The 27,466-nt window shown below is 37.2% G+C and overlaps 1 protein-coding gene across 14 annotated transcripts in view; it reads left to right on the top strand.

Annotated features, from left to right (window-relative positions):
* DPP10 (dipeptidyl peptidase like 10) overlaps positions 1 to 27,466 on the top strand; it is a 1,578,941-nt gene that overhangs the window by 294,913 nt on the left and 1,256,562 nt on the right. For all 14 annotated transcript variants that reach the window (XM_079923993.1, XM_079923994.1, XM_079923998.1 and 11 more), the window contains one exon: positions 4,355 to 4,610. In XM_079923993.1, coding sequence (XP_079780119.1) covers positions 4,551 to 4,610 — 60 coding nt within the window. In that variant the 5' untranslated portion in view covers positions 4,355 to 4,550. The remainder of the gene's footprint in view (positions 1 to 4,354; positions 4,611 to 27,466) is intronic.

Below are 27,466 nucleotides of genomic sequence, written 5' to 3'. Positions count from 1 at the left end.
AGAAAATCAGTTCACTTAGCTCACATTCAACTTTGGTATTTTCCTGCAAACACAGATTATTATAGGTCGGTGTCCTATTCCTGAAGAACCCAGGAAAAAGATACTGTGAAAGCCCTGTTGATAATGAGATCACAGAATAAGGAAGTTCTGTCTTATATCTACATACATCTCTTCCAAGTGAACTTGTCACAGGCTGTAGAGCCTTAAATATGAGCATGCTGGTATCTTAAGGCTGGCTGGGTATATGGTTCTGCAGTATGGAATAAAGAGCAGTAAACAGGATTGTGGTTTGTCATTAGGATTGTTCACTTCTATTCTGATTCCACTCCTCTTTGGGAACATAGTGGAAGTTACTTCCTTATTACCTAAACTTGGGTGTGACCATGCACTGGCTTTGGCCACTGTAATGCAAGAAGAGGTGATATGTGCCATTCATTACTAGGCAGAAGTCTTTAAGTGATAGCATGATTTGTCATGTTTATTTCCTTCTGCCATGTTGATTTTGAAGCTCATATCAAGAAGGACTCTCCATCAGCCTGAGTTCTCGTATATGGGAAGAGCCTCCCTGCCAATCTTCTATTGATATACAGCATCATGAGAAATAAACCTTCATTATTTTAAGCCCCTGAGATTTTGAGGTATTTATTATTGCAGCATAACCTTGCCTATCTTGACTGATTCATCTAGTTTCTAGGAAAGATCAATTCTTAAAGATAGTGAAGGCCAGAATGAGGCCACTGACATCAACCTGAGTGAATTCAGGGAACAATCTGAAGATGAGCAGATATAAGAAGCAGATTCCATTTATGGAGAAAGAAGAAGCAGGCAGAAATTAGGTGAGGGCCTTAAGTTCCAAGTCAATGAAGCTGATGATTTGAAATTATATTCCAGTTCTAGCAAGCAATGCAAATGACTCTGTGGACAGGTCAAGCAGAAGTCTGAGATATACACAGTGGGTGTTAAGATGGTTAAAATGGAGGTGGTTTCCTTTATGGTTACTTAGGAACTTGGATTTTCTATAGTGGAATCCAAATATCAAGGAAACAGTCTAACATACGTTCAGATATCATCCTCATTGACTAAGGCTTGGGGCTTGCCTAAGCTTTCAGTTGGTAGATCATCATTGTGACCAGCTGGTTAGGGGTAGAGCAGACAGGGCGTGAAACAAAGAGAGAGAATGTAATGGAGTCTATTTGATAATGTGATAATGTTTTTTCTAAAAAAGATACTTTCATTAAGTCAATTCTAGATTTCTGTTTCCCAGATCAAACAATAGCTGTTCAAGGAACATCATGGGTTATATTTTCTAAAATTGGTAGGCATCTTCCTTATTATTTTGTGAAGAGTGTGGAAGGGACTCACTTCTAATTTTCCACAAACTGTGGAACCTGAAAATAACATATTTTTATATGATTATTGTTAGTGTTGGTTAAATCTGAAATTGGTCCTTTGGATTAAATTTCCTAAAATTTCTAGCTCACGATGATTCACTATACAGTGTTTTCTGAGTAAATCTAAACATTAGAAAAAAAAATCCTACTACACGAAAAACTCTGATGAAAATTTACAGCTGTTTCACACTGAATATATTTAACCAAAGATGTCCCAATTAGAATAATTGTATATGAATTTATCCTCATTAAACAGTACTTATAATTTTCTAGCCTTTGGCTAACTTTTTGAAAATCTCTATCTTCTCTGGTTATAATTCCAATTGAACATATTAAGATAGCAAATTTCACAGAATTATGAAAAATCTATATATTTGAAATAGAAGTTTAAAACTTACTATGGTTTTCATTTTTTAAAAAATTCTTGGAAAGATAATGTAACTGAAAGGGAAAACAATACCCAAAAGGAGAGTTAGGTCATGTATTTTGTTCTGAACAATTGATTTTTCTTTGGACTTAATGTTTGATATAATGATAGGCTGTGAGACATGGAAAGGGAGTATATGATGTATACTATCAACCTTTTTCATGTGTGTCTTCTCCTTTTATTTGTAATATTCAACATTGGGAGAGGATTTTAGGTGGATTCTGGCCACTTACCTATAGATGGTAATGCCAATGTATTTTTTACATTCTAACCACCATCCAAGTGGGGATGGGAGAAAATTTTGAAAACTTGTGGGAAAGGAGTGAAGTCTCATGTGACTTAGTGGTTGCATTTTAGCTGCCCATGCCTTCTTTGTGGTAGACATGTAAGTGTTTACTCTCTCATTGTGCTTGATTAAGAGTCCTTGGAGTATTAATGGTTCCTCCCATACTGTGTAGTTCTCTGATGTGGATGAAGAACTCTGTCTAAACTTATACCCTGCCCCTCTGGATACCTTCTTCACCACGACCCCCATTCTCCCTGAACTACCTAGATAATTTGGTTTGGAGTTTCCTCAGATATCTAGTTACCAAGTGTTATCTAAGAAAGAGGAGCAGAGTCAACCCTACTTGTGTGGGATATTCATTTCTTCAGAGATTAGCAGACTGCTAACTTCATGTTTAAAGCTTCATGGGTTTGTTCACTGGGTCATATACTTTGTATTGTTTTTTTTACTTCATTAGCGTCTTTCCTTCTTTATATTATTTTCTCCCCTATACTGTATTTGAGCTTATTTTACCATTCTTTTATAACTCTTTGAGATCAACATTTAGCTTATTAATTATTAATTTTGTGCCTTTTTGCATTTCTAATATACACAATTCCTTCTGAATATTGATTTAGCTGCATCCTACAAATCTGATATATTTAAAAATTATTTTCAAATTCAAAATGTTTAAAAATTTTAACATAAATTCTTCTTTAACTTAATGGATTATTTGAAGTATCCTGTCCAATAAAAATATAATGTGAGCCACAAAGGCAGCCACACTTGTGATTTAAAATTTTGAACTTTGAATCACAAGATTTCTTAGTCCTTTGGTTGTGCTCACTGTGATGCCTTGATACTGGTACCCCAGATTCTTGGATGTGGCCTTGTCCTGCTTCTTATTAGCTCCATCGTTTTGCCCATGATCTTGTTAATTCCTCTAACACTCCTGCCATTAACCTTTTTGGATTCAGAGTGTCTGATCTTGATTCTGTCAAATCCTTACCTCCACTGTGCTGCAAGAACTATCACCCCCTGAAACTCAGGCATCCTCAAGCATTTGGAGACTCCTGTACAGAATATTTAGATCCCTTTTCCATTTCAGAACAAGACATATATTTTTAATCATGTATAAATTACATTATATCACAAAACTTATTAGTTTATTCCTTCTCATGCTAGAGTTTATCTGTAATGTTCTTGGCCTACTGATAAAGCTTTCTGAAAGCTTCATGCAGTTGAATTTTATAAACTTGGCATTTCAGCAGCAGGATATATTTCTGATGAGTAAAAAGTGTCGGTTTTCAAAACTACTTGAGACATACACACTCAGCCTAAGCCACATCTAATATTTTACAATACGCATTGGAAAATAATTTCCTCCATTAAGTCAAGCCTGCTCCATCTCTCATTTCCAACTAGGATAAGTGCATCTTAGTGCTAATGTGACAATTGGGACTGGCGACTCTACAGAAAATTTTTTTCACAACTATTTATGATTTATTTGCCTACAGTGTTCTTTGGAACAGAGAGGCAACTATTTGGGAAGTTGGACAGACATGAGCTAACTACCAGTCTGTCCCCCAAAATAAAAACAAATATGGCATCAAGGAAATAGATGGTTAAACATAAAAAAGAGAGGAGAAAAGAAACCATTTTTTTTGGCTTTGGTACAACTTCCAATAACTATTGTATTTGAAAACTTCTTAACATATCATAGGCTTTCTCCCAGCTTACAGAAGATTCAGTGTCTTGGCTGACTATTACTGCAGAATTTCTGAAATATTGATAGAGAAGGGCAGTCCTTTACTATACAGATATAGAAACCTGCAATCTTAAATTAGGCAACAGGTCCTTTCCAGCATTTACTGGTATTTTGATTGCAAGCACTACCCTAGAAGAAATAAAATTTAGTGTCAGAATGAGAATGAATTATGGTAAAAAAAAATCAGGAGAGAGAGAGAGAGGGATACAGAGAAGGAGAGAGAGAAAGATTTATTTTGCACTAAGAAAAGGTGTAAACTGGTTAGAATTAGGGGAGTTGAGAATGTCCCTTTAAACTGTGGTACTGCAATCGATCTCTGTATGTTTTCTGGTATTCATCCCTTTGAAAGGAGAATGAGAGCCAAGATCATTGGCTGTACTCTGAAGCTGTCACATCTCAGTACTGAAAAGGTACAGTGCAAGTGCATTGAAACAGTCTTTAGTTTTCTATTCCATATCGCCAAGAGCTTTGAGAATGATGAACCAAGTGAATGCTTTTTTTAGGGCTGAGATACAGATCCCTCCAATCTGACAGCGTTGCAGCCTCCGGAGTGAGAAAGCAGCAGCAGCAGCAGCAGCAAAAGCAACAGCAGCAGCAAAAGCAACAGCAGCAGCCCAGCTGAAGTCCAGTAGAGGAGACCTGATCCCTAGTTCATCCTGAACTCCACCGGGGAACGTGCACTGTCCAGGGTCCTGAAACATGAACCAAACTGCCAGCGTGTCCCATCACATCAAGTGTCAGCCCTCGAAAACAATCAAGGTAGGACCCAGGTTTTCTCTCTTCTCTCTGCTGCTGTGCATGTATGTTCATTAATTTACCTAACACATGGGCATTGGTATGGCAGGGCACTGACAGTGGCGATACCTAGTTGGTTTGAGTTTGAATTGAAGGTGGATCTGAGTAAAGTGTTCGGTCCTGTTTGTATGTGTACATAGACAGGAGAGAGTAGTTTGCACTAAACGGTGGTTTTACCTTGATGACTTTGGCTTTTTTTTGACTGAGAGTCTATCAGCGGTATATTTCAGAAACAAAGTTTAGTGAGCTTCTAGAAGAGTTTCTAATCTATGTCAGTTTTTCTGATGGAATTGGGAACAATTTGCAAGCTGCTGGAAACAGATAATGTTAAATTGAATACAGGTTTTATTACAGTGTTTCATTGTCATATGGATTTGGGACGTCTCATTCTTTCCAAAGAAAAGTGCATCCTTAATTTTGAGTGTTGAACTGGTGGTTATATTGAAGTGATTGTTATAATGAGTATAAAAGACTTGGAGGGAGTATAAAAACATATGTTCTTATGTATGCCACCATACAAGTCAAAAACAGTGAGGTGATTGGAGACACTCTTTAATACAGGTGCTTGTTTTAAACTTGAGGCTTTTCTGACATGGTTAAATGAAAAGGACCAAGCTCAGAATTTTACTGTCCTGTTTTAGTATTAAGTAATGTTTCTGTCATTCTCCTTGTTCTTATTTGGGATGTTCTTACTCCCAAGGAGACTTATAAATAACCAGGTTTCTACTGAAGGATTGACTCTAGCTTGCCATTTATCTGTATTAGATTACTATCTGCGTGAGTACTTTGCATCTGGGGAAAGTAATGGGTTCCTCTGGAACTCTTTTATAGAAAAAACTGATAACCTGATGGATCAACTTTTGTTATTACAATCTCTGATTTCCATACAATTGCATACCTTTTATTGAGGTTCCAAAATTTGAGAAGACTGATTTTATTATTACGTTATTTTGGGGTTATATTTCAGGCCTTTGAAAATACTGCATAGACTGCAATTACAAAAGGAATATAATTTACAGCAATAAGTCTGTTTCTTATGAACTTACCTACCCTCTGTCAGAGTCCTCCAGTGATAAATAGACCACAAAATGAACACTTTATTTCATTGATCTGCAATTATTTTTAAAAGCAATGAGGTCTCCAGGATATATCAAATGATGCATAATTAGACCCCCATCATAATAAACATACAGTGTTAACTGAAATGATGAAGAACCTAAATTATTAGGATAACTTACACCGTCTCTAATTGCAAAAGCATAATATCAATATTTTTCAGCATTTGATTTTCTGCACTGTGTCCAAGTTTAGAAATAAAATATTGGGTTTTAGGATTTAAATTTTTCTCTGTATGTCAGATTCCCACATATGTCAATTATATAAGAATACTGTCACTGACAAATGCCAAAACAGTACATATATGATACTCTACATTGTGATATATAAACTCTAGTGGGAAATACGTGCTGTGGTCTAAAGTGGGGTAGAGTTACTCTGGCGATCTACCTTTGAGTATGTTTAGAAAACCATAAAATGGCTTGTGGTTTTCTATTTAAGTGTTTGAGGTCACAGGCATCAAGTGTTTTGTTTGTCCTTTTGTGTATTGACTAAGGACAAATGAGTGCTACTTTCTGGGACTTAAAAATCACTTCCCTATTGGTGTTCTAGCATTGACTGCCCTCGGACAAACAGTGGAGGCAGAAAAAAAAATGTTTCTAGTGTCAGGTTTTACATCATCTTGCTGATCTTGCAGATCCTGGCTTTTCGTTCTAACTGCAGCCATTGAATTGAAATGAAAGGCATCATAAAATTGGATAACTCACCACTTAGCAATGTATTATATTAATGGCTTAATGAAGGAATCTTGAATCAAAGCTCTGGGTGGTTTGGTTATTGTATAAGTTAAGTTCTTTTGTGCTCCCCCCCCCCCCGCCCCTTGATATTGCTCTGGGGAGCAAAAGGTGTGTGATGTTCATAAAGTATATATAGTTGTAAGCATTGAACTATTAAGGGAGTAATTACTTGAGTATTTTCCAATTTGCAGTGGTAAAAGGGGATGAAGGGAAAAGCTCTCTTACTTCAAATTACATGCTCAATTATGAAACATTTATGGCTTTCATAATTTATACTAAAAATGGCTATCTATATTTAGGTAATGCATTAGTCTATGAGCAAAATGCAGTAACAACTTAAGGAGAAACCGTTAAGAGGAGAGATTTTTGGAAAGTTATGAGATATTGGAGCTCGAAAGACTCTTTGAACTTTTAGAATCTATCTTGTTTTAAGTGTGGTTTTTTAGAGTTAATTTTTTCTCACTTTTAGAGGTACTATCTGAAAATTTTAAATAAAACTCCCTTATGGAATCTGGTTGGCCTGCAGATAATGATAAATGACCCACTTTGGGGCTCTAGAAATATCCAGATACTTAAGAACTCGTAAATTGTTCCATTTTGAAATTCTAAAACCTCTGGGGAATTTTCCTCCATAGTGCAGTGTAATAGACCTCTAGGCAGTTGTTTCCCATTGTCAGTATAGTAAATGCTGGCTGCCCCTTCTTTTGATAGTTTAACCACTGCTAAAAAGACTGCAATGGGAATGAACAAAAATGAATTGTACTGGCTAAAAATAGCTTTAAAGGCCAAAATGTGTAGGCGGACAGAGAACAGGTGTGTGTGTGTGTGTGTGTGTGTGTGTGTGTGTGTGTGTGTGTGTGTGTGTGTTTCCCCACTTGACGTTTAAAACATAATGATATCTGCAGTGGGTCAAAGTTAGCAATTATTGCCAATGAAGGCTATTTGTGGTTATGGTGGTAACAGAGTTGGAGAAAGAGGGATTAGGTGGAGTCATAATGTGATGAAATGGTTAACATTATTCAGGTGGCTTGACATTTGTTTTTTGTCATTCTGGCCATTAGCCAGCTCAACTAGTCCCTGACACATTTTTCCTGATGTGCTTGAGCAGGTGTTTTCTTATAGTCAAAACTGATAAGTGAGAAGAGAGCGGAGGAAGTCAAATAAAGGTGCCAGGCATGTTTTCAGATCACTTTGGATGGATTGTTGAATGCAATGCATTCATAAAGCCCTCTCCCATTTTAGAACTTGTAAAGCGATGAAGCTTTTCCTGAAATGATTGCAGATCTTACCGTCAATGTAGAAGCGCTCTAAAAAAGGATCTTTCATTCTGAGATCTGTAATGGAAAGTTTTAAGGACTATCTGGGAATGCTAAATACAGATCTAATCTTGGCTTATTATAAACCTGATTTGTCAAGAATTGTCCCCACCTTGGACAACAAACTTGTTTTTTTCCCTCCCCTATCTTGCCTTCTCTTGGCTACACTGAATGCAAATCAAATCTTCCAGTCAAATCTCTGGACTTAGTTTGCCTTTTTTTCCAGTGGAATTGAAAATTTAGAACTTTGCCTAAAAAATATGAGAGAATTTAAAAATTTCTTTCATATATTAATATAAATCGAACATTCTAGATTTATATTAAAATATGTCTAAGAGTAGTAGAGGAAATCCTCCATCCTTCTTTTGAAGTTAGAAATTGGGCATAAATTATCTAGGGTTGGTGATTCCTGGATCAGGAATCATATATATTTTATTATGGTAACTTCCAAATATAGTAAACAATATTACTTTATTTTTCCCATCTAGTGATCTTTTCAGATTAGTCTCTCTCCTTCCCTTTCCCCTTTTCAAGACTTGCCTGGTTTATTCTACTCCTACCTTCACACCCAGGTTCCCAGTCCTATGTAGAAAAGGATCCCAAGGTCTAAAAGTCTTAGTTTCATTCTATTCCTGCTGGAGTAGCTGAACGCTTTTACAAAATATATTTGAACGAGTCTTTAGGATTTTCATTGTCTTTGGAGTAGAACGTCTATGAACAGGCAAACTCTTTTCATCATAATTTTGACTGATTTTTATACTGTAATATTAAAATGTTATTATGCTAGTAAAACCTTTTTACCCTACCACCTCTAACCCCCAGCCCTGTTCAAAATTATGGTATAAGAAACAGGGAATAAAACAAAATAAAGTAAAAGAGAATGAAAATTCTATAACAAATAATTTTTGTTAAACCTGTGGGCTTGAGGGTGTGTGGTGGTTAGAAAATGATTTCTGTCTTTAGCAAACTGGTATTTTGCAGTGTGACACTGTGATGAGTTGGCATGGTAAGACTGACTTGGAATTATATCAACTGGCATCTCAGTGGTTGTTAATTCCACACCCCTAGCCTAAAGGATGGGCACCACATCTGTATTTCACATGGTACTTGAGCTGGTGTTGCAGTTGAGTCTTAGAGTGTTCCATAATTATATAACCAAATTACATCCACAAAAATTTAAAAATGCAAAAGCATATAAGAAAAAACCCTCCTCTTTATGTCATCACAATATACAAAATGTAACCCCCCAAATTTTGCTATTATATGAAATTCCAAGTGCAAAGATTATAATAGACTTCTGAATTGTATCTTTCTTAGAGATCCATCTTGGTCCTAATCCTGAGGACTTTAGTCATAAGGAAAAAAAAGAAAGAAACTTTATTAAATTATGATCTCAACACGGACTCAGACACTCAGCACGGACTCAGACTAAAGAAAAAGTCATCATCTATATTCAGTGACTTCTACAGTTCCACTTGGCAAGGAACATACTTTTTTTTTTTCAGCATTAGGAGACTGGGTCATTCTCTTAAGTGGTGTTGTTTGGGGAAGCCAGAGAGAAGGCTTACAAAAAATTAGAGTGAAGGATCTTGTGTGTGAGAATTTTTTTCCTCTCTCTCAGAAATGGTCTACCTCTTTTTAATTATTCTGACACAGCTTCCCATATGCTTAGGCAAAAATAACAGCCTGTGATAAACATGAATAGGACCACAAGTTAGAAATTCTGCTGATGACCAATTTATAGTCGTTTACAATCTGAATTTACTGCCAAGTATTTAAACTTTAAAAGATTATAGGGCAATTTTATTTTAAATAACTATCAATTAAACTGTTTTATAAGGAAGTAGTAAAGGTTTATGTTTTCTTTTTAGTAAAGAGTGACAATGTTATAATGATTGGCCAGTTTTTGTATTTTGTTGGCTTTTTTCTTAATAAAATAGAAAAAAACAGTTTCTCTTTTAATTTGATATTTATAGCATTTAAATAGCAACTTTTACTTCAAAGAAGTATTGTCATATATTTTATTGAGGTAAATTTGAAAGATTTTAGAAAATACTTAATACTTCATTTTCTAGAAACCCATGTTTTGGTCATATAGTAAAGGCATTCTCGATGATAAATTTGTGATGACAAACCACTCTTTGTCACTGAAAAGCTGTTGTTCTACAAATGTAGCACAGAATAAATAAGCTCAAGTAATGCTTCTTAAAGCATCATCCCTGAGCCAATAGCACCAGCATCCCCCGTGGACTTGGTAGAAATGCAAATTCCTGGGCTCTACCCAGACCTAATCAATGGAAAACCCTGCGGGTAGGGCCCAGCAATCTGTGTTTTAACAAGCCCTCTGGGTGATTGGATATGTATTAAAATTTCAGAAACACTGAGCTAAAAGAATACAAAATAAGGCACACTTGTGCTATGATCCACCTGTAAGATTTGACTGTTTGGGTATCACAGATGGAGTCTGAAGAACTTCAGAATGATACTTAAGGTCATTAAATAACATGAATTCTATGAGAGCCGAGATCTCATCAGGTTCATCTCTTCTATCATTCACAGGGCTTATTTGATACAAAGCCCTGAATACAGTAGACATCAAATATATATTTGTTGATTATTAAATGACTGCAAAAGTCTATCAGCTCTAAGATGAACTAAGTCAATTTTTAAAATCTTGTTTAATAGGTAAGCAGGTTGGAAGCCTTGCTCTCTCTTTTAAATTCATAGCAAGTTTCTCAGAAATGTGTATTCACATTTTGTTTGGCTTTTGAAGGTTCTGTTCTCTGATTTTGGTTTGAGACCATCTGGTAGTCAAGCACTTTTTGGTAACTAGGGAGATCCATAGTCACACTAAGCCGAAAGTGTGCTGGGTAAGTGTCTTCCTTCTTGCCAGCTTCCTCTGGAACTTGGCAAAACTGCGGTAGGCAGGAGTGTCACTATGGCCTTTGCCCCTCTCTTCATGAATACTCCTTAGCCCTTGGATATAGGCCACGTTGGTAGGATATAATTGGCAGCACTATACCAAAATTAATCATCATCTTCAACCCTGACCTCCCATTGACAGAACTAGTGTGGTGTTCCAGTAGCAGAACTAGATTTAAGCTGGGTGATAAGCTTTGAAATAAAGAAAGTTTACCTTCTGAACAGGCTTATTTCTTGGAAATTCTTCAGAATTTTGTTTGGTTTTTACAGTTACCATTGGGAAGAAAGATCAAATGCACACAGCCTACCCTACCTCCTGTGAATGGAGTGGAAGGCAGATTGGTTGAGTTTTCCTTTGGAGGGTCATCCTTAACTTGAATTCTCACTTCCCCAATACCACCATGAATCATGTGATCTTAGCTAAGGCAATTAACCCTGTCAAGGCTTTTCTTCCCGCTAACAGAAGGGCAATAAACTTAAATTACCTCCCCCCAAAAATGCTATGTAAGTGCTTTGTATTATAATTTGTTCTAGTAGCAATTTTTAACGGATATGACATTTTCATAGAGAGGTGTATAGTGAGAATCAATTTTTATGACATAAAAGCTGAGAATTTTATTTGCAATTATTATTAACTATAATGAGGATAAAACTCATTTTGAAGTCACCAGGGAGCTGAAAAGTATCTTCTAATATTGTAGTAACATCTGCAAGATTTCATCATGAACCTGTACCAGAAAAGTAGGGAGAAAAGGAGACTGAGTTTAAGTGACATCTAAAGGACTGATTAATTCAATAAAAAGTGCAGTCACTCATCCTGGTGCTGTGCGACAAAAAAATGGAAGATACCTAGGGTAGCTGCATGGATTGTACATTGAATTGAGGAGATATTTTATCATGATATGGATACAGCCTTCCTACTACCTCTGTGCTCACTGTTTCCTTTGTCTCATCTCATTCCACACAATGGTCCTTTTAACAGACCCATATTCTTACCTGAAATCTCATACGGAATTTTCTCAGTGAAAGTTCTCAGACTCCCCTAGGCAAGCTGTCATAGTCTCTAATCATCTGTGTTCTCACATCATCTTCTCTGTACCTGATTAATAACAACTCATCTTCTGAGTTATAATTATTTGTTTCCATATAAGTCTCTCTACTAGCTCTTAAAGGAATCTTAAAGGGCCTCTATCTTTTATTTTTTGTACTTCCGGTGTCTAGCCCAACAGCTGGTGCCTAGCAGGTGCTCAATTAAGATTCTCTGAATGAAAGAACAGTCAAAGAAGGTTATAAACTCCTTTGTCTTCCCAAGAGATGCAGCCTGACTTCTGGGTTCAGAAACATGCTAGTTCTCCTGGACCCACGCAGAGCTAAAGGTTTTACTTTAAAATATGTAAACAACATTTGGAGAGATGACAAAGGGGCCGCACAGCTTTTGACAACATATATGCTAGTCCTCTTGGGGATGAGTGGTTTCTGTAAGTCAAAAATAGGTTTCATATTATGAGTGTCTTTCTACATTAGGGTTAAGGAAAGTCTGTATCCAAACAGAGACACTCTCTGTCCCTGTTTTGGGCTCGTGTTAGCATAGCAGACACTAGTTGCTGCTGATTTTAATGGATGGGTAATTTCCAAGACCAATCACTGCTGCTGGATTGAAAAACACGACTTCTTGCAACTTTGGGTTCCAGGATTTGGCCTAAAGAAAAATGGATTCCACTTTATTTTAATGGAAAATAAATAGCATGAGAGTTCTTATTGTACTTAATAGATGGGCCCTTTACTTTAATATTTCTTTTTTGAGACAGTGAAAGAATTAGGGCAGAGAGACTATGCAAGACAGATATTCTTAATCAAGGAAGGGCAGCTATGGTAAAATTTTTCCTTTATGTATGTTCTCTGAAGGAAATAAAATCCAGTGAAAGGACAGACTCAAGAAATATTGATTTGTGATCGGTGAGCACAGTATGATGTGATGGATAGAGACTTGGACTGACTCTTTTCATTGTTTCAGTCATTCAACATCTAGTGAAAGAGGATTTAAATGTGAATAGGGTGATAATACTTGTTATTAAGAAGTACAGCCTAGGATACAAATTATTACAATTATAATATAAAATGATAAGTGCTAGATGAGGCCAATGCAAGATTTTGGGGGAGCATTCACAGAGTTCAAACCAGAATTCTACATAGGAGTTAGATTGATAGAAGAAAATATTCCAGGCACAAAGAAAACATGTGTAAAAGATGCAGAAGCAAGGCAATGCAATTCTGATGAAAGCATTGTTTAGTTGAAACTGACTATATTATAAGGTGCAAATAATTAGGAGTGAAAAATGAGGTTGCAAATACATATGGGAGGGCTGAAAAACTGTTTTTCAGAATGTGACTGTATTCTGAGGGCAAAGCTTAAGGGCAAAGAGTACGAAGACAAGATCACGAGATGTGAATTCAGGATCCAATTCTGTGACCTTGGGAAGCCTTCCTGAGGTCTTTAGGTAGAAAGTGAAGATGGTGACACATTCCTGGTCCATCTTTCAGGATAATCCAAGTATAAGATATTATTAGCCAGACATGTGTTACTGAAGGTAAATCTTAGTAAGAACAAAAGATTTATTCATTAGCTTGATTTAGTACCATGCAAGTTTATGAACTCTAATGACAGCTGGTCTTTAAAGGCTTTAGTTTACTGGTAGCTTTTTAATTTAAAAAGCTTTTTTTGAGTAATGACAATCATTGGGCTATACCAAAACTTTTTGTCTTTACTATTTGAATATTATATACAGATAACCGTTTTCCTGGTATTCTGGTTGCTAACTGTCTTTTCAACAATGCCCGATGACATATGAATGGCCTCTGTTAGTGACATTAGATTTTAGTATAACGAATTCCTGGAAATTTCAGAGGTAGAGGTGTGAAAGTTCTTTTCTTGTTAGTCTCCTAATTATACATTAAGCCATGTGTTGTCTTTAATACAGATACCTTAGGTTTCTTGAAGGATTAGTTCCAAAGTTCTCTCTCAAAGGCTCACACTTTTTCAGAGAAGACAGGGAAGATTAAAGTACATTTGATGTGCTACAATTCCGCAGCCATAAAATTTGAGATGTTTCTTACAGATGCTGTACTCCGGATTCTCACTTTGCAGACAAAAAATCTGAGGTTTAAAAAGGGAAGTTAGGTGAGGTGAGAGTTGTTCCTTTCATCCTTTTAAATAGGAGACACACACACACACACACACACACACACACACACACACACACACAACCATCCTGCATGATTGTCTCATGATTAATACTTGGTATGGCTATGGTCCTTTGAGGTCTGGGGTAAGTTAAAGAATATGTAGATTTTATTTATCAAGGTGCTTTTAGCTGAAAGTATTAGAAAATAACAAAATTCTATATGACTTGGTTAGAAGAACCAGAAAAGGATAGTAATTTCACAAAATGAAAAGTCCCTTGGTAGAGCACTTCAAGAGTCAGTTAATTTGGTGCTCAAATAGCTCGTCCCAGGGCCCAGGCTCTTTGCACCATCACACTTTGTCTTTCTCAGACTAGCTGCTTCAGTTCCATAATTGGCGTGCAGACCTGAAAACTGACCATGTGCAGTGGACAAAGAGAAGTTTCTTCCTTTGAGTTTCTTTTTAGGAAAAAGTCCTACACATTATTTCCCCTCAACTTTTCTTGCCTAGAATTGTCTTATGCCAGTTCCTTACCCATTGTGCTTGACGATGCATATGGTTAAGTTGAGGAAGTAGAGGTGGTGGCTAACCAAATAAACATGGGGTTCTGTTAGAAACAGGGAGGTTAGACGGTTTTGAAGGAGGAAAAAATACGCACCACAGAGATCAGCAAGAAGGATTTTAGAATTTGATGGACATGGAATGTACACCATACTGTGAAAGACAGATAATGCCATGGTCTAAGAACTGTTTCAACAAAGATGTAACAAACTGAAACACAACACTGACTCTGTCTCATGGCAGAGATACCTTCCATCACTTTGGAGCAAAAGGGTAGGAAGAGAGGGTCCCAAGGTTGCCTCATTTGGGTAGCCTTATCTCCTTTGATATTAAATGACTCAGTAGCCAATCACTTTTTTTTTTTGTAGCCAATCACTTTGCATTGTGTTTTCATTTTTTTTTCTATTACAGAAATTTAATTCTTAGTTTACTTCTCAAAACAAAAATTTTAGTACCATGTGATTTCACAGGTAAATTCTAATAATCAATACAGAAATAAGTTATTTCTTCAAAAATTTTTTGCTAAATTTTGAAGTGGAGAGGACCCTTCTCTACTCATTTCATCTGATCATTATTGTACTATTATTATAATACAGTTGTTTTTTGGACATTTTCTCAACATTTAAAAAATTCTCTTTGAATTTCTTTTTAAAATAGCAGTCTAAATCTTTTTTTCAACTTTGAAATATTCTGTTTTTTTAAATTAATTTTTATGGGAGTATAGTTGATTTACAATGTTGTGTTAGTTTCTGCTATACAGCAAAGCGAATCAGTTATACATATATATATGTGTATATATATATATATCCACTCTTTTTTAGGTTGTGTTTTCAATTTTCACACATCATTGGGCTCTTTTCTTTTTGAGGAAGATGAGGGGAACTGGTGATATTTTTTATCATATAATTAGGGTTGCTCAAGGCCTATTACAGCAACCTCTTCTTTGGTACCTCTAAGGACTTGTAGCCCTTATGCCTCCAAAGTTGAGAGGTAACATAATAACTGTGATTAGATGTACAGTTGAAACTGTGGTAGCTGGAGATAGCATGTCCCATGTAAAGACACACCAGAACAAAGTCCACTCCCCTTCCCCACGAAATATCTTGGAGAGGTATTTATGATGGGACACTACGACTACGTGGAATCACACCAAAAATAATTTTTCAGGGAGCTCAGTATCTCTGGTTTGTAACTCTGGCTGTGTGATGTTGGTAAATATTGTGGATTTAATTACCAGATGCTGAACACCAACAGACATGTCTGGCACCCAGACTTCTCCCTTGATCTCTATCCTCAGATGTTGCTCTTTCATATAGATGTTTATAGATGTTTCACATAGATGTGTAACAGGCATTATAAACTTATCACAGTAAAATCAGAACTTGTGATACTTGCTGACTACCCTTCTTTCACCTAACATCATTACATGAGTCCACCATCTTCTTTTCAGAGATTCAAACCAAAAACCTAAAGATTATTTTTTCCTCTCTTCTCTTCAGTCCACCATCCAATCCATCAAAAGTCCTGCCCATTCCACCTCCTAAATGTATCTCCAGTCTAACCTCTTCTCTTCACCTCCACCAAGATCCCCCAAACTGCACGCACGTGCACATTTCATCTGAGTTATGGCAACAACTTCAAAGGACTCCTGACTTCCAGCAGGCCTTACCGCTGTTAATTCTCCACTCCCCAGCCGAGTGGTGGTTTTAAAATATGACTCTAATCACTTTGCACTCCTGGTTTAGATCTTAACATTGCTTTTAGAAAACAACCCCAGGTCCTTAACCTTACCCTGATGACCCTGCATTGATCTGGCCTCTGTTCTTCCCTATGACCCTACTGTGTCCCATTCTCTCGCCCCAACTTCACCCCATGATTCTCCAGCAAAACTGGCCTCCTTTCTGAGCCTAAAACATTGTGAGCTCTTTGCCGTACCATGGTCTCTGTGCTTCTTTTCATTGTCTAAGAACTCTTTTTCCTGCGACTTTCCATAGCACCTTTCTGGTTTCAACTCAGGCCACTTCTGATGGACTCTGCCCATCTAGGTTGTGGTCACCCCTATGTTGGTGCCGCAGAAACTCATAACCAAAAGTGGCGATTTTCTTCTGTTATTCCCATAGTGCCTCTCCCAAAGTCTCCAACCCACAGGGGAGCGAGGCACTCTTCCTTCTCTGAAAGGAAGAGTGCCTTCCTTCCTTCTCTTAATCTTTGTTATATTCCCTGTCAGAACCCTTGTAGAAAAGGGTTTTACTTCATAAAAGAACCTTTCTAGATTCTGGTTTCCCATTCTTTCCTAATCACTATGTTAGTTCAACAAATATTTAGCGACTATATAATAAATACCACGTTGCACAGATGAGGGTACCATAAAGCATAAGACACAGGACCAGTCTTTAAGAGGAGTACATTCTGGCTTCTTTTCTCCTCTTCCTTTGCCTGGGATGAAGGAGGAGGACGCAGAAAACTAAGTCCTTGATGACAGTACAGCATGAATGTCCTCTGGGAGATCGGAGAATGTGCACCGTTCTCCAGTTTGATTGAAGGAGTAAAATTTGAACTGATTCTTGATGGGCAAGCAATAGTAATCTTGGTGAAGAATATGGGAGAAAGGGACATTCCAGATAGTGGAATGTGCAAAGGCACCCTGGTAAGGGACAGCCTGACCCCGACCACCATAATTATGGCCAACATTACCATTTTGAGATACTCACAGCTCTAGGTGCTTTTATGGGATATTTCTAATTCCCACGATGACTAAGCAAGGAAAGGGTTATTATTCTTATTTCATAAATAAGAACTTTAATTTGTCCCAAGTTTCTGAGACCATAAGAAGTGGAGCTCATATTTGAACCCTGATAAGTTTGTTACAAAACTTGAGCTGACAGCTCGGGTTTCCTGGCTTCTATTTCAGTGTTCTCTCTGCTCTCTCATGCTCCCACAAGCTCTACGAAGCTGGTTGTTGGTATCCAGGGTCCTCTGCTGTTTTAAGCCTCTAAATCAAGGTTTACTGTTTTTCCCACAGGAATGCCCTCTGTCCCTCCTTTTCGCCTGTCTGGCAGATAATGCCGTTGTGGACTCTTCACAGGCAATTCCTCTCCTCTCTTAAGCTTTGCCTCTTCCTCACTCTCTTGCCTTTCTATATACTTATCTTCTTATCCTCTCACTTCACCCTCTTCCTTATCCTATCGGCCCTTGCCCTCACAACCCAGCTAGAGCCGAAATGTAGGGTCCTCGAGGCAAAGGTGGTATCTCATTTGTTATTATGACCGTAGCGTTTAGTACCATTCCTGACATGAAGTGAAAACTCAGAAAGGGCTTGCTGAATGAATGAATGAGTAAGCAAAGGCCATCTAACATGGAGAATGATATGTTACTGCTCCAGAATATTCTTTATAATATTAATGTTTCCTTTCATTTGATATATAGTCACATGGCTCTCATTCTGGGTGAAATGTAAGTATGAGAAATGTAAGCCAATTATGTTTGTGCTTTTTTCAAAGAATTTTCTTCCCCCATTGTGTGTGTGTGTTTGCATGTGTGTGTGCATGTGTGTGTGAGAGACACACACAGACAATATGAGAGCTGAGTTTTTAAAATGTAAATATGGTTGAAATTGGCTTATTGCTAAGTTCTTTCATTGGTGTTTAGATGAAAAGATTTTAAAGTCATTTCAAATGTGGAGAAATTATTTTTTTGAGAATGGGAATTTTCCATAAGAAGAAAATATTTTCTGAGCACCTACTCTGTGCTAGGACCTCTTTTACCAGCAAATTCATTTATTTTTTACCTCTTTGCTGCTAAGGAAGTAGTGGGAACCTGTATTTTAATTAGCTGATCTTAGTCAAGCCCTCTGCATTCAGCGTATCTTTTAACATTACAGGGACGACACGAGCCTTATTCTGCCAAAAAGTATTAAGGGCTTAAGGATCTGAGTGAGGAAAATGTAGAGTTGGGCCTTGACTTCATAGTTCAGGCTCTTTCTGTTATACCACATGGTAATATTGCTTATAGAAAACATATAATTTAAGGGATCTTTATTCTAAAACATGTAAGCACTTGATTTCCCAGGCAGTCATTGCATGCTGACAGATTTGTCTTTGCAAAGTCTCACATTTTCACAATCACCACCATATTTATGTCCTTTTCATGTATCACTAATGGATGGGGCCAATTTGGAAACAGGAGAACTGGGAACCCAGGATTCAATGCAGGAGAAACAATACAGAGTCCAGAAAGTGTATCTGATGGGAACACCAAATAGGACATAACAACATCAGCTAATTTCCGAGGATAGCTTAGGGCCTGGGAGAGACTGGACATTCAGGAACAAGATGAACAGGATGAACAGTGATTTTTAGGTCCATTTGGAGTAACAACCCAAGCAGAGGAGTCTGTAGCAATCTGGGCCTAACTAGAGCCAGAATAAGAATATTAACAACAGCAACCATGACAGTGTTCTAAATATTTGCAGAACATTTTTAGATAGCTTCTTACTGACTGTCAACTACAATGCTGTGAAACACATATACTTATTATTGGTAGGATATGACAAAATGAAGAAGGAAATATGTGGTGTTGGAATAAGGAAAATAGCAGTATGTAATGAAGTATGAATATACTACACAGTTTTGTAAATTGCAACAGATTTTGGAAAGGCAGCTGCTAAGGAGTGTAATTGTAATTGTTAGGCAAATATTTGGAGCATTTAAAGTACTTGGCTAAATTTTTCCTCATCAGCAAAATAGGCAAAGGAGGCAACTTGTGTTCTGGAGACCACTGGAGTGTGATAGGCTAAGGGCACATATGAAGCTAGGACCAAGCTAGGCAAAGATAGCAACAAATATATTGCACTGCACATGCTCTGTTCCTGGCACTATGGTTATAGAGGCCAAGTTCTGCTGATGTTGGTACAAGGTCCATCAGCAATAAGAAAAGCCAAGAAAGCCAAGGGTGGTTATAGAAAACAGCTGATAGAAGTGGGGCTGTCCATGTCCTATTCAGCTCCATCTTGGGGGGAAGATTTGAGAAAGAATTTGAAATGAGTTTGTGGAATAGACCTAGGAGGGTAGTCTTGGGTAAATAAATAAACACTGAATGTTCAGATGATATCAGAGACTGTGTATCTGTTCTGGCTTCCACTGAGACTCTGTCAGTCAGTGCAAATCAATTTAAGATTTCTTTGTCCACTTGGTTTCACTCGATCTCAGTTGCTCTAACTCCAGATTTCTCAACCTTGGCACCATTGACACGTTGGATCAGATCATTCTTTGCTATGAGGGCTGACCTGTGCACTGTAAGATGTTTAACAGCATCCCTGGCCTCTACCTGTCAGTAGCACTCTCCCCAGTTATGACTAAAAGGTCTCCAGCTATTGCTCAGTGTTCTCTGGGAAGCAAAATTGCTCCTGGTTGAGAGCCACTGGCCTAACTGGTAGCCATTGCTACAGGTGAGAGAGGGCTTTGAGAGTAAATGAGGCTCCTTCTGGTCTCATGGATCTTTTGAATTGAGCGTCACTGTGCCACTCTATCCCTGGGCCGTTCTGACACGGAGGATGGTTGAGCCACCTGAAGGGCAATCAGAATATTGAATAATTATCATCTGAGGTTTATAGATAAAGGGATTCAGTCAGAGAGCTAGAGATCTGTCCCCACATCACACGGAGGAACTGATACTTGAACCCCAATTATAACACTATGCCCCATCTCTTTTCTCTATAACAAGTGGCTTTTATCCCAGGCTTTGCAGATTCCCCAAACCTTAGGTACTGAGGGAAAGGGGAAATAGATAGGACTTTGGGTCCTCCTGCACTTCCACCCATCCCTAGTTTTACCTTGGCCACAGCAGCATTACTATCACCATCCTATGTTGATAATGGTTTTATTTTTCTACTAAAGTAATAACAGATAAAATCCTCTGCATTATCCTTTACACAGAGAGAAGCTCAACAATATTTCTTACTGTTTTCAAGAGTAAGGCAAGCTGAGGCTGCAGGGGTATTAAGTTTGCTAACCTACAAGGTAGACATTTAATAGGGACTGGGACCCAAAAAGGCCGTTTTCTTTATCCATTCTTGGTCTCTTTCCAGAAAAAGTCATCCTGCCTCCATATTTCACTTTTCTAGGCTATCCTGAATTATTGTGCCAGAGTTATCTTCTGGCAGAGACTTGAGAAATTTTACCCCATTCTTGAGAATCTAAATTCTCATCCTGCTAACATCTTGCTTGGCAATCTTCAAATTCTATATTAATCCAGGAATTTCTAACTCTCCCCTTTTTCATAAAATAGGGATCAGCTCCGGACAAGAGAAACACAGCTTGACAACTCACATCTCTGGTATCTGCCTGTCATGATATCTGAAAATCTACATTTAGAGATCGAGTTTGTTAAATGAAGAGATTGACTTCTGCAGTTATCATTTTTCTTAAAAGCAGATGAACTCGAAAATTTTGACATATGTATATTTTGTCAGCCAAAGACAAACCATCTATTTTGGGAGGCAATATTGCATACTTGTGAATTGTGTGCTTTGGAATGTGTGCTTTGGAGTTAAACTGCCTCAGTTCATATTCCAGGTTGCCACTTTTAGCAATATTATCTCAGACAAGTCTTCTAAATTTTTATGAACCTCCTTTTCTCCTCTGTAAGGTGGGGTGATAATGCTCTCTATATTGGAGTTATTGGAATTAAATGAGATAATATATGTAGAGCATTTTAAAAAATACTCAAAAATAATTTCCAGTTCCATTGTTATTACTACTTTATTCCCAGGGGACCATCCTGCATGCATATTATAAATTAAAGAAACCATTGATAAGAACAATATTGGAGGTTATCTTGGCAATTTCACAATCTTCTCTGAGTTATCAGAAAACAAAGGTTATAATGAATAGATCAATAAAAATATAACTTCAGCAAGGAAAAATGATATTAAATGAATTATAATATATTAAATCATCCCAATAAAAATCAAATTCTTACTGTAATAAGCCAGTAGAGCCCCTGTAGTAGACATTTTAAAATGTGATATACTTTTCTCCCTATTATAAATTCGGTCTTAAGTGGATTGGTAGGCGTCTAGTGAAGTTTCCACTGTCTTGTTTGACTATTTCCAGAGGACCAAGGATACCTGAAAGGGTGCGTTTTGCCTTATACGTTAAAGAGAACTTTAAAAAAGAAGTGTGAGGGTCACTAGACGTTATATCAAGTATTTGATATTTTAGATACAAAAAAGTCTTAGAAAAACTAGATAATTAACATATTTACCTAAATAAGTGTTGTCTGACTAACCATTTTATCATATTCTTAATCCAGATCTTAGAAATAGAAGAATAGTGTAGTCAAATCGCTATTACCTTTACTAATTGAGTAAATTCTAGAAATGTTAAGAAAAGTATAGCGCAGGAGCTAAATCAATGTTTGCAGAATGAACGTTGAAAACTTTTGGTTCTTAATGGTTGCCCTTCCCTACACCATGCATGTTCTTACTGTTGCTATGACCTTTTCTGTTAGCCAGCTGGACACTGTCACACAACATGTTAAATGCACCACTGGGTGATGTAACCAGTGATTTGGGCATTATGCCAAGGCAAGTTTTGCTCTAGGGACCTAAATTATTAATACTCATGTCACTGATTTTATTACCCTGTGGTATATGTTACGTGCTGCTTGACAATATTTGTCGTAAGAAGTAGACTTTACATAGATCTAGAAAGACCCAGATCTATGTGAGATCTCCTTGCAGAGACTGGTGTCAAAACATTCTATGAAACCTGGGAAAATCATGTATTTCTTCCTTTTTTTCTTCCCTAGGCTTCCCCTATTTCATAATACGTGCAAAGCTGATGGAATTGGGTTGGGATCGCTTCTGTATCAAGGTTTCAAAATAAGCTCTCTTTCATTCCGAAAGGATACAAACAATTTAGATTAAAGAGCAATGAATATCATTTAGTTTATCATAAGGCACTGCCATTCCTACATAACATTTTTGCTATGAAATCTCTATGTTAATAGTGTTTTCTCATTTTATGTCACTGAGTGCAAGGCCTTATACCATTACTTTAATTATGCTGTGCCTGATTTTTTTTTCTTCTTCTTCTTTTCTTGAGTTGTAATAAAGACAGTCACATCCTGCTGTTACCATGACTTACTACCCCTGCCATTCATACCTGGGGGAACTCCTTGGCTGCCATGGCCTGTGTAGCGACAGGTTATTCCTTGCTGGACGTAAAGCACAGTGGGATTAAAGCCATTCTCATCTCCTGAAGTCCTCTTACAAACCATTTACCCAGGTGTGTTAAACTAAGGAAAATATCTTCTATTTTCTCCCAAAGATTATAAACAGCAATATGCTGGGATGATAGTGGGGCTGGATATGAGAAAAAAGAGAGTAACCTGCTTTCTGAAAAACCATTCAATTGCAACCAAATACATTTTCAGATGGTTACTTTTTATTTTATGTTTTAAATTCTACGAGTATATGTTTGTGTTGAAATTTCTGAGTTAAAAAAAAAATTTGGAAACTTACAAACAAAAAGTTCCATGCTAGTAAACCTCAGTCTTTTCTTATATTTTGGTATACTACTGATTGTTTACAATCTGTAGACATTTTGCATATAATTTAAGATTAGTTGATATATCTAGAGTTACTGGTTCAACCAAAAAGTTTGTTCGGGTTTTTCCCTAACATCTTAACGAAAAACCCAGATGAACTTTTTCACCAACCCAATAATTAAACCATTCCCTCTCTACAAAAGAAGCTCACTTGTCTGAACTGCAGTAATTCTGAATATATAATGATTTAGATGCACCTATTATAACTGCATAGTTAAAAAGAAAATAACTGCTGGGATAATTCAAAATTTAAACAGAGTGTACATTTAAACTACTTATATAAAAGACTTTTTCAAGCTCTCCATATTATGGAAAATATGTATCCTCTTAGCATTACTCTTATCTGTTCACTAAAGACCAGTTCTCTTTTAGGTCCTTCTTGCTCTAATGTCAGTTTGGTAGCTTAGTTTGTGTTACTCTCTGTGTATGAAACTAACAAAACTGCGTATTTTTCAGTAGACATCAGTCTTTCATTAATTCAGAATGCCTATTCCTTTAATTAATCCAAATTAGAAATTATGTTTCTCCCCAAACAAAATGTATCCTCACATCAATTAAATGAGAGTTGTTGATGAAATACTCGCTAACAGAGAGTAAGTAATTGAGATATAATTGTTTGTAGATGAAAAGTAAGTACCACTTTCATGGAAAATGTGAGTTTAATGCTGATGATTTCCATGATTATGATGTGTTTTATGTGGCTTTTTATACCACTGTTTTGGAAGCATTCAGAATACCAGTTGAGGCAAAAGCATCTTAATGTTTGTTTTAGTGTTTGGCAACAAATACAGTCTATAAAATATGTAATAGTTAATATTAAAAGCTCATGCCAGATTGTAACTAACATAAAGAGTTTATTCAGTCTCTTTAAACGCATCGATTTAAAACTACATCCGAATGAGTTTTCATTTAGCATTTGGGTTTCTTAGGATTTCCAGCAGGTGAGCTCTGGCGAAGTTATGGGGTGTGTGTTCTCCCCTGATTGGCACACCCTGCAAAGCAAGGACTCTTAATGTACACGCCTCAATCCTTCTTTTAAGGATCGGCTGGTGGCAAGCACCTTCAGTGCCCATGGGGTTTGCTGAGTGAGCAGAGCACAAAAAGCTCTCCTTTCGAGCCATTTATGTAGGAGGGAGAAGATGATAAGAAGTGTCAGGCGTACAGATCTCTCCTTGTCCCATTGATTCACCAGGAGAGAACACTTTTCTTCATCATCGTTTACTTAGCATTTGATTCCTTGCTTCCCTTCAGTAGCTCCCCTCTCCCTTATGCTCCCTCACTCCCATTAATAATCAGGTTCCTTTAAATCAGGTCGTACAGTTCTTTTTCATGTTGCATTACAAGCTCGAGGAAAGAAAATCTAGAATGCTTTAGGAAAGACACAGTGATGTCCTGCTGGTGCAGGGGGCCTGTGCATGGGGAGACAAACGCTGGCTTTTCATTTTGGTCAGATCTACACTTGGGCAAGTTAAAGATTCTGAGCTGCAGTTTCCTCATCTCTTAAGTTAGAGGATTAGAAACTACATCAGGAGGTACCTGGTATATATTGAATATGATAGAATATGGCTTCAACCTTTAGATATAAGAAGATTGGAAAGGGGGAAAGAAACAAGTGGAAGGAAAGACAGAGGGAGGTGAGAGCTGTGTGGAGGCTGGAGGCTGGTGAGGAGATGATGAGACCTGGACCGGGTAAGACACAGAGGTCCTCCTCATGATGGAAAGGGACAAGCAATGTGATATTCATCCAAATTCATCACTTGAGAAATAACCAGAACAGACTCTGCTGATGTCAGGAGGAGGCTGGAGCCGGATGATCAACGCAAACACTTGTGGAGCTTTATTAGAACAGAATGTTATCCTGCACTACAAGGCAATTTTCCTCTTTTTAAAATTCATTTTCATTATACAGTAGTTTTATATTTGCAGACAAGTTGCAGAGATAGTACGGGGAGTTTCCATATACCCCAATCCAGTTTCCCTTCTTGTTAACATTTTACATCACTGTGATACATTTGTCACAACTAAGGAACCAACATCAGTATGTTACTGTTAACTAAACTCTGTACTTTATTCTATTTCATTAGTTTTTCCCTGATGTCCTTTTTTCTGTCCCAGGACCTCATTCATCGTACCACGTAACATTTAGTCATATGTCTTCTCTTCTGGTCTGACAGGTTTTCAAGCTCTCCTTGTTTTTGACGACTCTGGCAGTTTTGAGGAGTCCGTTATTTTGTAGAATGTTCCTCAAGTTGGATATGTCTGATGTTTTTCTCTTAGTTACAGTGGGGTTAATTGGTTTTGGGGGTGATTTGCTATTCAGTTCTGGCAACCTAGGGCATGTGCTATCAACATGACTTCTTATTGGTGATGTTAACTTTGATGACCTGGCTAAGGTAGTGCTTCAGATTTCTTCATTGTGAAAATGCGCTCTCCTCTTCCCCCCTCCCCTACCTTGCTCTTGGCCACAAGTTACACACAGCCTCCACTTAAGAGATAGGTAATTACACTCCATCTCCTTGAGGGGGAGGTATCTATGTCAATTACTTGAAGTTCTTTTGTTCAGAGATTTGTCTCTCTTTCCCTGTTTACTTATTATTCAATCATTTATTTTTATCCATATGAACTCATGGATATTTATTTTATATTTGGATTATAATACAACACTACGTTATTTTATTGCTCAAATTGCTTTCGTTTTGGCCATTGGGAGCCCAGGTTAGCTCCTGTGTCCCTTTGACATGCCCTCATCACTTTTTACTTCTTGATCATTTCCTTACTTTCTGACACTACAAGATGCTTCAGGCTGATCTTGTATATCCCATGCTCGAATCCTAGAATGAGCCAATTCTCCAGGCACCCCTGGTTCCTTTTATTTGAGAATAGTAGTAGAAACCAAGATCTGGGTGCTGAGTGTGCTCATTATGACTGAGGTGTTGTTGCTTCTAGGCCCTCTCAGCAGACAGAGCTAGAAAATATATGTGGTATGCTAACCCATGCATGTATGCATATCTATACTTATTTCTGTGTCTATTTATACGTATGTATATTAAGTATTTAAATGTGAGTTCATACAGCTATTTCCATCTCTAATACTGTACCATGTGGATAATTCTAGAACCCTTTGCTTCTCTGGAACTTTTCACTCCAACAGTGAGAAATCTGACTTCCACCACTGGTCATTCATTTACCTACTTTTTCCCCCCAGGTTTACATGTACAGTGGTTTCAGAATTGTTAACTTGCATCCCTTTGGAGAAACAACTTTACCAATGAGAATACAGTGCTTATACATGATTGTTTTTTTCTCTAATCGTATACTTTCCAGTCATTTCCAAAGTTACTTATGTTGACTCCTTTTTAATCCACACTCTTCAGTGAGGTTACGTCATACTTTTAAAATACAGTTGATTCTTTTGTCAAAGTATGCACTCCATCCTGGGATCCCGTAACCTACTAGTAATTTTTTAAAATTTGCGTACATTAACTCTTTGTTCTGTAAAGTTCTGTCCGTTTCAACAAATCCATAGCATCATGTATCTGCTACTATAGTGCCATGCAAAATATGTTTACCACCCTTAAAAATCTCCTGTGCTTCACCTGGTCAATGGTGTTCCTCGCCAACCCCTTGCAATCTCTGATCATTTTTTGTCTCTACACTTTTGCCTTTTCCAGAATGTCATAGGAATGGAATCATAGAGTATGTAGCCTTCTCAAATAGGCTTCTGTCACTTAGTAAGACGCACTTAAAATCATCCGTATTGTAGCATGGATTACTAGCTCATTCCATTTTGTTGCTGAATAGTATTCTCTGTGGATGTATCACAGTATGTCTAGCCGTTCATCTTTTGGAGAACATCTTGGTTGCTTCTAGTTTTTGGTGACTTTGAATAAAGCTACCATAAGCATTCACGTGAAGATTTTTGTGTGGATATAAATTAAATAAGTTGGGTGAATACCTAGGAGTGCAACTGGTAGGACTTATGGTAAGTCTGTATTTGGCTTTATAAGAAACTGAAAAACTGCCTTCCAAAGTGTCCATACTATTTTACATTCTGACCAGTAAGGAATGAGAATGCTTTACCAGCAGTGTTAGTATTGTTAGTTTTTTAGATTTTAGCCATTCTAGCAGGAATGTAGTGGCATATTGTTGCTTTATGTGCAACTCCCTAATGACAAATGCTATTGAGGACCTTTCCATATACTTATTTGTCATCTGTATATCTTATTTGGTGAAGTGTCTGTTCAGTTTTTTGCCCATTTTTAATTGGGTTGGTTGTTTTCTTGTTGTTGAGATTTAATAACTATATTTTTGCATGTATCAGATGTAAGTCTTTTATTAGATATGTGATTTGCAAATATTTACTCACAATCTGTGGCT

Source organism: Stenella coeruleoalba (genome assembly GCF_951394435.1).
Source record: "Stenella coeruleoalba genome assembly, chromosome: 6".
Classification (NCBI taxonomy): Eukaryota; Metazoa; Chordata; class Mammalia; order Artiodactyla; family Delphinidae; genus Stenella; species Stenella coeruleoalba.
The sequence above is the reverse complement of the archived record's forward strand: the minus strand, read 5'-3'. Positions and strand labels throughout refer to the sequence as shown.